Source organism: Wolffia australiana, chromosome 16 (assembly GCF_029677425.1).
Source record: "Wolffia australiana isolate 7733 chromosome 16, ASM2967742v1".
NCBI lineage: Eukaryota > Viridiplantae > Streptophyta > Magnoliopsida > Alismatales > Araceae > Wolffia > Wolffia australiana.
This window is the reverse complement of record NC_135850.1, coordinates 1,500,905-1,514,869: the sequence shown is the minus strand read 5'-3', so window position 1 is coordinate 1,514,869 and position 13,965 is coordinate 1,500,905. Positions and strand designations below refer to the sequence as shown.

General features: G+C 42.0%; 3 protein-coding genes across 4 annotated transcripts; 1 reads left to right on the top strand and 2 right to left on the bottom strand.

The window, feature by feature from the left end:
- Positions 1–62: 62 nt before the first annotated feature.
- YLMG2 (YGGT family protein) lies at positions 63–1,074 on the top strand. The gene is made up of 2 exons (XM_078588257.1): positions 63–539; positions 650–1,074. The coding sequence occupies exons 1-2, from the start codon at positions 142–144 to the stop codon at positions 891–893; spliced, it is 642 nt and encodes a 213-aa protein (XP_078444383.1). The 5' UTR covers positions 63–141; the 3' UTR covers positions 894–1,074.
- Positions 1,075–1,284: 210 nt separating this feature from the next.
- Positions 1,285–3,652, bottom strand: LOC144713613 (GCN5-related N-acetyltransferase 6, chloroplastic-like). 2 transcript variants are annotated; one of them, XM_078588254.1, is made up of 9 exons: positions 3,413–3,637; positions 3,081–3,297; positions 2,904–2,956; positions 2,792–2,828; positions 2,447–2,512; positions 2,056–2,160; positions 1,797–1,947; positions 1,580–1,656; positions 1,285–1,505 (listed from the first exon to the last, which is right to left on the bottom strand). In XM_078588254.1, exons 1-9 carry the CDS (start codon positions 3,508–3,510, stop codon positions 1,437–1,439), a joined length of 873 nt encoding a protein of 290 aa, XP_078444380.1. In that variant the 5' UTR covers positions 3,511–3,637; the 3' UTR covers positions 1,285–1,436. The 2 variants fall into 2 exon arrangements, with proteins under 2 accessions (XP_078444380.1, XP_078444381.1); XM_078588255.1 differs by lacking the exon at positions 2,447–2,512 and having other exon boundaries at positions 3,413–3,652.
- Positions 3,653–5,007: 1,355 nt separating this feature from the next.
- Positions 5,008–7,293, bottom strand: LOC144713614 (ferredoxin-like protein). The gene is made up of 2 exons (XM_078588256.1): positions 7,134–7,293; positions 5,008–5,713 (listed from the first exon to the last, which is right to left on the bottom strand). Exons 1-2 carry the CDS (start codon positions 7,213–7,215, stop codon positions 5,136–5,138), a joined length of 660 nt encoding a protein of 219 aa, XP_078444382.1. The 5' UTR covers positions 7,216–7,293; the 3' UTR covers positions 5,008–5,135.
- Between the last annotated feature and the right edge of the window lie 6,672 nt (positions 7,294–13,965).

Below are 13,965 nucleotides of genomic sequence, written 5' to 3'. Positions count from 1 at the left end.
AATCTTGGGGCCAGAAGCGGCGGGTATAGTATACCTGGATGAGAACCAAAACCAACGGATGAGATTGATCGTGGGGCGGGCGGATGAACGTTATCCGCTTCAGGGCGCGTCGTCCCGGGCCTCTGCCGCAGAGGAAGAGTCATGGCGGAGGAGAACTGCCTGCTCTCGTCGGCGCTCCGCCGCGTCCCTTCGCTCGCCTCCGCCGCGCGCGGCCGAGCGCCGCCGCGCGCCGACCCCGCCGCCGCGCTTGCCGGAGAAATCCGCTCCGCCACGGAGAGAATCGCGGCGTCGATCCTCCGCTTCCCGGCCGATTTCCAGCGTTTTCTCCGAGCGACGAGCGCGAAGCTTCCTCACCCCCCGCGGGTCTCCTCCCTCTCGGCTGAAGGGTTCGCCGCCGTGCTGCCGGGCGACTCGGTCGCGGGTCTGGTCGTGGCCAACGGCATCAACAACTTCTTGAACATCTACAACACGCTGCTCGTCGTCCGCCTCGTGCTGACATGGTTCCCCAACGCCCCGCCGGCGGTGGTATCCCCGTTGAGGTAGCCTGCCCACCGCTCCTTACTAAAAAAATCTCTGGAAAGCGACATAGAAATGTAAGAAAAATAAGATCTTTATTTGCTCGGTGAGAAAATTTTCTTGTTAATTGTAGCTCAATCTGCGATCCGTACCTGAACATCTTCCGCGGGATCATCCCTCCGCTCGGAGGAACGTTGGATTTGTCGCCGGTTCTGGCGTTTCTGGTGTTGAACGCGTTCCAGAGCACCGCCGCGGCGCTCCCCGCTGAGATGCCTTCCGCCGGAGCTGTCTCTGGTTCGCCGCTGAGCCTCACCGCGGTGCAGGAGAAGTGGTTGAGGCGGGTCTGCCGGAGCGGAAGCGCTGGCAAGGATCAGTGAGGAAAACTTGAATAATCTCTTGCTGCAATTTTCCAGCTGCCAAGATAAAAACATCTCTTTGATCTTCTTGGATACGTCCTGATAAATGTTTTGCTGATATGTTTTAACATTTAGCTATGAACAGGAGAACGGAAAAATTGCTTATGCACACATTATTAGCACTTCCCAGTGCTTCGATTTCTTTGTGCTTGCCAAAAAGAACTGTTGCAGGTTTCCCCAGAACATTGAGCGAAAAATATCTTCACTTCAGTTTTGCCAAAGCCAGACAGCAAATCGATCACCTGCAACGCTTTGATTTTCTCTAGTGTGCATTGAGAAAGTTCTTTAACACGAATTATTATTGTTTTTCATCATAAAATACTTTCTTCAATTTTATCAGTGCTATAAAATAAAACAAAAACACCTGCAACTCTTTGATCATCTTGGAGGGGTCCAGAAGGAGAAATCTTGTTACACCGTTTGATCTTTACATATGAACAGGAGAATTCCCTCCACCTGCATATGAGGCTGTAAGCTGAACGTGACCATTCCCTAACATAAACACTAGCATTTTAAAATCATCAAAAGCCTCTGTCCTCTGACGGGTTCGGTGCACGGGGAAAGATCGACCACCTGGCCAAAATTAGAAACATGATATCAGATGAACAAGCTTCGTTCGCGATTGGGTCATACGCTTATATGTTTACCTCGAATCCAAGCTTCTCGTACAGCTTCCGAGCTGCAGTATTCTCGCGATCCACGTGCACAAAAACTTGGTCAATTCCTGCCGTTTGATGAATTGGATCGCATTTTTCAGTTGTTCAAGCAAAGATTGACAATAATTCTGATGGGTAACAATAAGCTGAATGAATGATTATATGGAAAATGAATGATTTCTAAAAGAGGGATAGTATGATATTTTACCTTCTGATTTTGCTGCCTCTACGGCTAGGTAGAGCATATTGCTAGCAATCCCTTGGCGCCGTGCGCATTTTGCCACGCTCAGATTTCCTATGTATCCGTAGCCTGCACCGTCTTCTCTGTAGACGTTGGAGAAAGACGATGCCGCCCGATCCTTTTTTTTTTGCAGAAAGAACACGAACAGAAAGAGTGCTGATCATTACCCACGGAGGGAAATAAGATTTAAATAATAAAATTTGAGCACTGAAGGGCGGAAAAATACACTGGGATACGCCTCCCCGCGTAAGAGAAGTCGTACGCTGAGGTCAAGCGAAGCAACAACACTGTTAAGAACAGTCCGCTTGACGTCCTTATCTTCTCTCTTCACCTGGCTTTGTTCAAATCGTAGAAAAATACCTTAGTCTTCTACTATCAAAATGATGGTCTGCATTATCTATTAATGTGACGTTTATCTGTACATGATCTTCCTAAATATCATACATCTTAAGTCGCAATATGTTTCAGAATCCCCATTCTTGTACAGGCTCAGGAAAGATGTAATTCTTTTCCCGATGATAAGAAGATCAGCCGACTTTCCCAAATTGATTGAATTAACAGTTAAGGAACTGGTGAAGGATTTGCAAACGATCTTATCAGAGATTACGGAGCCATACCACCACAATGCAAATGCACTTTTCTGCATTCTGTGGGTTGCACCTTCTCTTTAATGCGGCAAACTCCTGAGGACAACGTGAAAAATGAGAGAATTTTCAGATTTAATTGAGCCATAAGGTACGAGACCGGCTTCGTAATTCAATAACAAAATCTCAACAATACCGAAAAATATATATTTACAAATAATCTTACTATAAATATGTTGTGATCGAGAAATGAGACCCTTCATTAATTTAATGAATACTCAGTATACCTGGTCTTTCCATCTAGCAGAATTATCTCCTTAATTGAGAATTAACAGTGAAGGGGATAATAAAGCCATACTAACAGAGGTTAATAATCACCTGTTCTGCGAACATCTTCTTATAGTTCTTCACATATCTGCAGGAAAATTGCATCGAAATCAGCGTTCCAAAGCCGTGGAATCGAATTCTTTGTTCTGATTATTATAATAACCGCAAGTATGGCTGATCTTCGTAATGGCTTTCAGCTCTTAGCCATGATGCCGTCTGATAGGAGACGAACAACGGACATGGTAAATAAGAATTTAAAAACATTTACAGATAAAACACAAGCTTATACGCAATTTTTTGGCGATTAAAAAATAGTAAAGCGTCTTTCAATAAGATTTACCCAGAGTTCCTCCTCCAACAAGGCCTCCCGCGCGACGAAACGTCCAAAGACTCTCTTCAGCCTGCATCGGTTCTCCAGGTCTGGCGGCTGCAGCCTATCCAAGCGGAGTTCATCGTGGCCGGGTTTTCCTTCAATGGAAACCACAGAGGACGCAAAAGGCCTCGGCGCTGTGTAATCTTCTCTACCTCGATCAATCCTGGAGAAAATCCTTGTGCCTCTGATGAAGATAGAAGATAATGAGCACGACACAGACGAAATCCAACTCAAAAACGAATGCCGTCAATGGCCGCAAATTTTTTAAAAAAAACAAACAATCATGATCGAAAACTCACCCGCAAACGACGATCCCGCGACAGGAATGCCGGACGATTGATCGGCATCGGGGAAAATTACGGATCGGAGAAGACGGACGGGGAGCGGCACTGAACATTTCCGATTTCTGTTCTTCCTCTTCTTCCAAATCAATCAAAATCAAGGCGTTTGTATGCAACTGCTCGGTTCTATCTACTCAACTGATCAGTTTTTATACCTATCCTTGCTGTCAAAAGGGGCAAGATTTAAACCTCTCTTGTACAATTGTACCCTCCTTATCCATAACCAAAAAGGCGTTATTCAAACACAAAGCAAGGGTAAAAATGGCAGAAAAACCAGATTTGATTTGCCTGTTGCGAGAGTACCAGAATCTGCCACGTGGGATGACGGTGGGCCTTCATGTAGGGTCCGTACTATCTGAGTAGATCCACCCAGATTCCTCCGATTGGTGGATCCTCCCAAGAGTCTGTGAAATGGACGGCCAGGATCGGAAGACGCTACTTTGCTTCGATTATTCGGCCTGCTGATCTGGAACGTAGTCGCACGTGGGACTCGCACGCGCGAGAAAGCAAAGCCCGACGTAATCCGTTCCAAACGGATTCCATCACTGGCCAGAACGCCCGTCCGCATCTATGTCGTGGCGCTTCCTCAGCCGTCGGATTAGCCGCCGTTGATCCCCACTCCACAAGATATAGTTCCGGATCGTCCTGGACGTGGAGAATGGACAGGACGGGACGATTTTTCGTCCCGTCCGACCTCCGGAGCCAGTGCAGAGACAAAGGACGGGACGAATTTTTCGTCCGACGGTACAAAACCCGTCCCGTCCAGTCCTCCCAGGACGATTTTTCGTCCCGTCTGGGGAAAAAACCGTCCCGTCCCTCGTCCCGGACGAAAAAAACCAGTTTTAATTAAAGGTATGTCATCCGTTGTCTCTCCCGTCCGGTGGCTAACTGGCTATCTGCCCCTCCCCCTCCTCAACGTCGGCATACGGTGCCACCTCTCCCGGTTCGTACTTTTTTTCCCTCTCCGGTGCCACCTTGCTTCTCCTATGGACGCCATACTTCCTTCCCCTCCGCTGCCACTTCTCCTGTCCTCGTCATCTGCATACGCTTCCCCGACGTCCGTTGCGCCCGTCCTCATCATCGGATATCGCGTGGCTAGCGAGGCTGCATGGCTACATCTCATCCGTCGGATGTGAATCCAGCGGCTTTTCATCCAGATTCATCCGTCCATCGTCCGAGACCTCCAGACAGATGGTTTTTTCGTCCCATGGGACAAAAACCATCCCGTCTGGTCGTCCCCGGGACAAATTTTCATCCCGAATTTCGTACATATCCTTGGACGCGGACGATTTTTTTGTCCCGGGACGAAAAAACCGTCCCGTCCGTGTCCATGCACTATACTGCCAGGCACGCTCTCGGAAACCCAGATCCGGAGATCATTCCGCCGCCCGCCCCGTCTGACGGCGACGACTGGGACAGCAGCCATGGCAATTCTCTGACCAACCTGTTCCTACTAGAGGACCCAGTCCGGTGCCCCTTCTAGCCCGGAAAATTTTCCGCCGCTGGGCGCAACTTTAGGAGAGATTTATGAGCAGAAGCGATGCGAGACTATAGGAGCAAAAGAAAAGAAGGTTGTTTTCAAGCACTTTTACTTCGTAACCACCGGGTCTGAGAGCCGCTTGCATCAACCCATTTTGACCTGGATTTAAAAAAAAAAGTCAAACTTCCAAGCCGAGTCAGATCATACGGTGAGAGATGAGAAAAGGGTGGCAAGGAGGATGGTCAAGAGAAGGACTGGGGCGGGGGCAGTGGCGCTGCTGCAGTCGTCATGGGCGCCGCTGAAGCAGCCTGGGCGGACAGTCTTGGGCATGCCCCCGTCGAGCACGAAGGTGGAATTGGGTGCGCCGGCGCTGAACAGGACGCACCAGAAGTAGGGGGAGCCACCATCAGTGCCACTGACGGCGGCGCCAACCTGGGTGTGGTTCTTGTTGTAGAGAATGTCCAGGCCGCCACTGTTCCGGATCAAGATGGAGGAGAAGGCCTCGGATGGCAGCACGTAGTGTGTCTGGCAGCCGAGGAGGCGGCCGGTCAATGGCGCGAGAGTCGGTGCCTGGACACCGCACGCTGGGGAGAAGACATCAACGAAGGCTGAGCTGGCGGGTTTCTTCCCGTTGGGGCCGACATCGCCACAGCTGCCTTCATAGGCTTTGATGTACTGAAGGGCGAGGCAGCCCAGGCCTGGGTTCGCCACCAGCACGCTTGATTTGTGCGCACTGCGGTTGCCATTGATCACCTCCACCAGTTCATCTGCTGGGTTGCCTGTTCCATACAGACATGACGTATCAAAACTATAATAATCTAGGATGTCACTATCTGGACAATGTTGAATCGGATAACGATATCGGATATAGGTTGCTACTATAGTGCAGGAATATCTGGGACGGGGATGCTGGACAGTTAGGAACGGTGTTCTGCTCCTCCCACTACCCATTCTCGTTGGGATCGTCCCAAACCATCCCCTCCGGAAACCATCCCATCCAAAAAACCGTCCGATATGCATACAGTTTCTGTATAACATCCATCAAATATCGAATATCGTCATCAAATATCCCATACCGTCTTTGGCCTCATCATCCTCCTTCAGGCACATGACGATGACGAGTTTGTCTTTTTCTCTCGCATCTCAGGAACGTTAAAAAATGGACCATAACTATAGACGATGACAAAAGAGGATTATGAATTCGTCATCGAAATCGATGACGCCAAACTCAATTAGATGGTGAAGATAAATAAATCGTCCGATTAAACTCCCAAGAACGGTATTTAGAATATGGTTGCTTAGATTATTTCCTAGTGAAATTAATTAAATACTGGAGAGCAAAATGCAGGAGGAATAAACTTTCTGATGTAGAGGTGAAATTCAGATGTGCATCTCATATTAAAAAAGAAATTCTGGGTTTTTTCCTCTGGATTGGAGGTCAACGGAAAGAGGTGATCGACTTAGGCTTGCATAGTGCTTGGTCCTTGTATGGGCCGCAAGAGTGCGCTAAAACTTTGCATAGAAAGCATCTGAAGTTCATCTTTCTCAGAAATCCGAATATGCTCAGACAAATCTATTAATCTACTCGACTTAACGAGGCGGATGTTAATACAATAATTTCAACCCACAGAGGTCCTTCACCGCACTAATTTCGTGGTAAATTTCAGTCTGATTCAGGATTCAGGTCCAGCCGTCTCGTACTGAACTACAAAGGGCGACACTTAAAAACCCCTTACAAATGAAGTCAATGACGATGAACGAAATAAGAGGACGGCAGATTTCATGATCATAAATGGACACGAATTCTGGATAATCCGAATTAAGTAGAAGTAAGAAATACCGTGCATTTTGTGGTAAATATGTGTCGTATCCAGACTAATCCCGAAAAAACGAGTATCAGACACATTCTCTCGTGACATCAGAAGATGAAAATGATGAAAGAATTAGAGGAAGAGCATCCACCCCGTCGATTAGAGGAAAGAATTAGATTTATCCTCGCAACATCATCGGGATCAAACACTACAAACTGAATCTTCCATCACAACACGCCTACCAAGAAACATCAAAGAAACCACGGCATCTAAAACCCAGATGACAAGATAAAAAAAGATGGCATTCTTTGGGAAAACAACAGATCCGTGTGATGTTTTCCGATTTTCTCCTTTCAAAGGCCGATTAAGCGAGGGGATCGGGAATTACCGGGGTTACTAGCCACTGACACCGTCGAATGGATGAACAAGAAGACCGTGAAAATCGCGAATGCCGCCATTGCCCGCTCCATTGAAGCCAAGCGAAGAGATCCACCAGCTCGAGAAGGCCCAGAGATAGATCGAGCGCGAGGGCGACAGTCTGACAGAGTGGCGGGAGATTTATAAAGTGCCCGTTATCATTAATATGCCATCAGAAATCGCATTATTTTCCATTCTGCCACTCTATCACCACTCGACCGTCATCCGTTCCGTCTTTTACCGTCATCAGCCAACCCTCAGAATATTAAACGAAATTCTTCGTGCTGCCTCCTACGTCCCGCTCGTCACAAGTGCTGAAGTGCCAACAATTTACTCTGATAACCGGCCGTCATCCGTTCCGTCCAGCCCGCCGACAGTGACAAAAGAAATGTGATAATGTCCCGTCCCTTCTTAATAAGTATCCAGATCTTGTAACAAGAACTAAGTGCATTCGCAGTTTCTGGAGTTGAGTTATTTGAATTAAACGAATGATGCTAGTCTAAACCTTAAATATTGATTTTTGATGATGATTTTCGGAGGAACTATTGTTGTCCTCTCTTTCTTTCTTCAACTGTGTCATTTGTTGCAGATGGATATGTTCATGTATTTGGCCGTTTAAATTAGAAGTTTCTTGAGGCTTTTGGCTTCAGGAGTAATTAGTTTGATGTTCAAAATGAAGATTTGATTAAAAAGTTTATTACGACATCATTTTCATTCTAATTTTTTGTTTGTGATTTATCAAGGAAGACGATGTAAAGTAGCTGAATTACTTAATTGTAATAACAGTCCATTAAGGAATTTTCAGGTAGGAATAACTGGTTGGGCTATTATGATTGGTTGATTAGTCATTCTCATGCAAACCAAATGAATCTGCATTACATAACAATCACTCCACCCCAATTGATGTGTATTTGTGTCTAAGTTGAGTAAAAACACCTAAAGTAGAAAAACAACTAAATCAACAATGACAAATAAAACATCAAAATAATATCACAAAACTCATTTTTTAACTAAAGTTCATATTGCAGGTCACTAATGTTGAAATTAACTATTTTGTCATTTTGGAATTCCATATGTACTTGGAGGCATCAATTCATTTATTAACAAACCTTGAAAGGAAGGAAGGGCCCATAGGGGTTGTATATGGTAAAAAGAAAGGAAGGGCCCATTTCTTATCATAAATTTTTATCTATGTTGTATTCTTAGTGATGGAAAAATATGTGGTTGGCAAGCATATCACAAATTTCACATCTCATTCATTTTCATTAATACAATCAATTCATTATAATTCACATGATGAAGTCCATGAATAATGTTGAAAATATGTGTAGCCTGCAAGCCAATCTCACATTCCATGTCTCATTCCATATTTATTAATACAATATATAGTCATTATTATGTATGTATGAATGTTATTTATAGTTGAAGTCCATGAATACATGCAATGACTGGGTGAATTATAATGAGATCATAACACGAAGACCACTAGTCCTTAAACATGTGTTCTAAACATTCATATTCAAAGGATACTCGAGAAAGTCATTGAAGTATCCAGATGAAATAGCACTGTCTTGTCCCACTCATATTATGAGTATGAGTTATCCAATAGTCATTAATGTGGAGACATTAAGGACAAATAGTGGGTGCTCTTCAGGAAAAAGTTCATTAAATTGATCTGTATGAATCCATGAATGGTATTATACCTATGGTCAATTAGGTTGATTCATGGCGCGATCTTGTAAGTGGTCCTTAGATTTGAGCCAATTAAGATACCTTGTGGATGGACGGTTGAGTTTTGACTCCGACCTACGAGGCCCTTATCAGGGTATTCCAAACCATCCTAGCTCAGATGCAAAAACAAGTCCACAAAGGTGATTGCATAGACAAGATGGGATCAACCACCCTCAGTATTATAGGACATTGACTCAAAGATGATGATGGTGTTAAGTCCCTAACCAATATAGAGGAAGTATCAACGAAGTTGTTATCTTATGATTTTTCTATGCATTAGTACTAACTATAATGATCATTTAGGGTTTGACGATTTATTGTACCCATAGTCATGAAAGAGTCTCAAACGAATGAGGGATTAAATACACACAATAACTGATGAAAATAAAGGTTCCATGAGTACATGTACTCTATCTTCTAGGGGAGGACGTATAGCTTGGCAAGCCCACGGGTTGATAATTTAAACAATCAATTAGATTAAATATACCAGTGACTAATTAATCTATATATGATAGAAGTAAGTAATCAAGTCAGCCCAATAGCATTTATTGGCATTGAAGTTATTAACTAGAATGATACATTGGCCTAGAGGGTCACACATGCAATATTTTTGGACGTTGGTGGATATGCTCAAAGTTGGGATATTTTATTAAATGTTACTGAGAACATGGACTTTTGGAATGAGCGAGAACATATGGATTCTGAAATTTGGTCCACACATCTCAACCAAGTTTGAAACTTGGTTGACACTCTAAGGGTATGTTACCCATTATGAGTAAGTGAATCTTATGATAAAGATTAGTGGTGATGGACAAATTGAAATAGTTCAAAGGAAAAGTTCATGGAGGAAGGCTTCACACTAGTTGCCATGATAAAGTCCACAATAATCATTTTTGCCAGAGAATCGCACTATGATTATGGAATCTAGAAATGGATGAAGATGTATTTGATACAACCTAAAAATATACATCTGAGAGTGCAAGCTGCCAGAATCCAATTATGGATTGAAGCATGCATTCTGAAGTTAGAATATGAGTTTTAATAGAGATCAAATATCATGTCTTCATTGAGAATGAAGAACGAGCCATGCGAGTATACATGAAGTCTAGTGGGTGCACAAATACAATCATAATTATCATATTCTTTATGTAGAGTACATTCCACTCATTGAGAATGATGTAGGAGTGTTAAACTTGATAAAAGAATGATTGTCAAATATCTTCTCCATGAAGGGATTTTGGAGAAGTAACCTACGTATTGAGAATACCGATCTATAGAGATAGGTCAAGACGGTTATCACTACTCTCCAAATCTATAAACATAGATATATGTTGAGTTATAGAAGCCTAGATCTGGATGAAGAAATTAAAACAACACGCAATGGAAGACTTTTGAGAAATCAAACGGCATAAACAAAAATATTAAAATGAAGTACCTTTCCACGGATCGCATCTGTGATTTCTTGGACCTCGGAGTGAGCCAAGTCGAGTTGCTCATGTGTGCAGCCTCTAGACGTATCCACGCGGTCCTCAGCACGTCGGATCTCCTCCTTCTCGTTGACGAGCCCTGTTCTTTCTCCGTCGGCATCATTACGTCATCCCGATCAGATCAGGGTGGGAGAGGGGGTGTTGGGAGATGGAAGAAGAAGGGGAACGGTCCCTGAACAATTCTGGCCTGGGTGAATTTCTTTCAGGGCCTTCCCCTATTTCTACTAAGTGGGTATTTTTCATAAAAATCCCCAAAACTTAAGTATATCCTTCGACGTCCAAAAGACCATTTGTGTATGACCCTCTAGGCCCATGCATCAACCTAGTTAACGACTCTAGTGGCCCAATAACCTTTATTAGCCTTCTAAATTAATTAATTATATCATCATATAGATTAATTAATGTCGGATCGATTTAACCCAGTCGATAGGTCGACTCTCCAACACATGGGTTGCCAAGCTACACCTAGTGTTCTAGAAGATACAAAGGAGTGTGTATCGACTCATTCATAGAACCTATTCATCATTTCTTACCGTGTACGTATAATCCCTCATCCACTTGACGCTTCTTGGGTGACTTAGGCTATGGTCAACTGTCAAACCCTTCTTGGCCAAGGACTTCATCGCATAGTCTTCCTAGAGTATCACCTCTTATACCAAGGGTGGACGATCCTATCTTGACCACTCAATCGTCTTTTCATCTTGCATTATTATTTTCTTCTTCTTCTATTTGTGTTCTTCTTCTTTTACTCTTCATTTCTCCATATTTTTGTCTTTTCATCTTCCACTCTTATTTTCTTGTTCTATTTTTTGTCTTCCTCTTTTCCTCTGGATTTCTCCTTATTTTCTTCTTTTAATCTTATATTATCGTTCTTCTTCTTCTATTTTTCTTCTTCTCCTTTTACTATACATTTATCCGTATTTTATTCTTTTCATCGTACATTCTTATTGCCTTCTTATTCTTTTACTCTTCATTTCTCCTTATTTTCTTATTTTCATCTTTCATTCTTCTTTCTTTCTTCTTCCTCTATTTTTCTTCTTCTTCTTTTACTCTTCATTTCTTCTTATTTTCTTATTTTCATAATATGTTCTTTTTTTATCTTCTTTTTTTTTTCCTTCTTCCTCCTTATTTACATATGTTCTTGTTCTTCTTCTTCACTTTTTCTTCTTTTCTCCTTATTTTTACATATGTTCTTTTTCTTCTTCTTCCCTTTGTATATTCTTGTTTTTCTCTTTAGTTTATTCTTCTTTTAATCTTCCAAGATAGATTTTATAGATCATTATGCAATATATTATTCATTTTACAATAAGTCCATGGCCATTCCTTTATTTTGACTTAGACCTGTCAACATGGCTGGACCAGGTTCGGACCAAGACTGGGCCAGAACCAGACAAGATTGGACTGGAACCGGGCCACACTTTAGGTTATGTTTAGGGTCTAACAAAAACCCAGACCAGACCGAGATGGTCAAACCCCACCCTAACGTGCCTCTCTTTCTCTCTCCCCTCTCTCGTGCTCCCCTCTGCCCTCCCCTCTTTCTCGTCCTCTCTCTCTTTCTCGCCCTCTCCCTCTAACATTCTCCCCTACCCTCTCTCCTCCCCCCTCCCCCCCTCTCTGATGGAAATATATATCACCGACAAGCCAATCACACATTCCACAACTCGTTCAATGTTCATTGGTAGAAAATATTCATTATAGTGTGCTTGTGATGCTTATAATAAAGTCCATGAATACATGATCGGACTTAGTGAATTATGATGAGATCGTAATACGGAGATCACTAGTTTTTAAGCGTGTGTTCTAAACATTCCTATTTGAAGGATACGTGAGAAGGACATCGAAGTATCCAGATAGAATAGCACTATCTAGCCATACTCATATGATAAGTATGGCCAAGGTACAACCGTCCGTCCACAAGACGTCTTTGGTGTCTCAGGTCTAAGGACCACTTTCACAACCGTGACATGAATCGACCTGATTGACAGTTGGGTATAATACCATTCAGTGATTTATACGGATCAATTCAGTGAACGCTTTCTATAAAAAATGTGAATTTTTATAGAGGAGATGAAATTGATATCAAATTTTAATCTCAATGCTTTAAAAATGTCATGATTCATAATATCTGGTCAAAGCCAATAAATTTAGTAAGCAGCCGATATCATGGAGGGAAATCTTGGTAAAAGAGAATTACAAATATACACAAATCATGAAAGTTGAATATTTGACTACAGAGATATGTATCTCAAAAGTTAATGCACAAAAACTGCAACGTACATGAGAGTGTAGTGGTCAAACAACGATATGGGGATTAAATCTTAATAGAAAGAGGATTCAAAATACAATTACTACCACCAAAATTGAGATATTTGGTTGAAAAAAAAATGGAAATATGCAGCTGTAGTTCCTGCAAAATAGTTGTGTCAAGTTTGAGGGAAAACGATGATCATTTGATCTCATCCAATTACTCACATTCTTCCATGTGTAATTGCATAGAACTTCTGAATAGTAATCCTATATGGAAATTTTGTAATTCTTGGAAGAGTACAAAAGGATGACACTGAAAATAGTTTCAAAATAACTTCTGTTGGCAACCTATGGGCCACCGAGTGCCACGTAGGCGATGCACTGGGCCAAATTAGGTGTGCTGGCTGGTTGGAAGGCCGCCATACAAGTACAGCCAGGTTATCTACTTTCGTGGGTCCACAAGTATTTATTTTTTTTAAAAAATTTGCCCCCAAAATTCATTACTATTATGAAATAAATAAGATAACTTAGAAATTTGGTATCTTTTAATTTATAAGTTACTTTAAATGAAATTTTCTCCCTTGGCGTTTAGATTTTAATATTCTTTAAAACCATGCCACCTGAAATAAATAATTACATAAAACAGTTTGTTTACATGAATCACTAGTTTGAAGAGAAAAGTCAAAGAAGGAAAAATTTGAGAGTTTACTTTGATTCCTCTAATCTTCTTATGTTTATTTGCTTCCTTGTTCATCCTTTTTAAGTCTTGAAAGCACTAAAGTAAATAAATGTGGTTAATGTAAAATGCTTTGACCTTGAGAAAGGTCTAACATGAATAAATGATATAATTGCCCTTTAAATAACATAACAATTAATACTTAGTGTAGTGTCATGGTAAGCGTGAAAATATCATAAAATAACGATAACATGAATCATAATCATGACAATTAAGCATTAAATTTAGCAAATGATGATATAGATGAATGCAAAAGGTAAATGTTATCATGGACTTGATTTCACATATAAGGAGGGTTTTCAATCTTATTATTAAAAACTCATATGTCATATGCAAAACACTACAGTCCATCCGCACTATGTCTTTAGTATCTAGTATCTAAGGACCACTAATAAATCCTTGACATGAATCAACCTGATTGATATTAGGTATTATACCATTCCAGTATTTATATAGATCAATTAGTGAACTCTTCTCCCAAGGAGCATCCATTATTTGTCCTTAGTGTCTCACACGAATGGCTAAATGATCGGCTATATTACTCATCATACGAGCAGGATTAAACACAAGTATTATTTTCATATATTTTGATTTGCTTCATG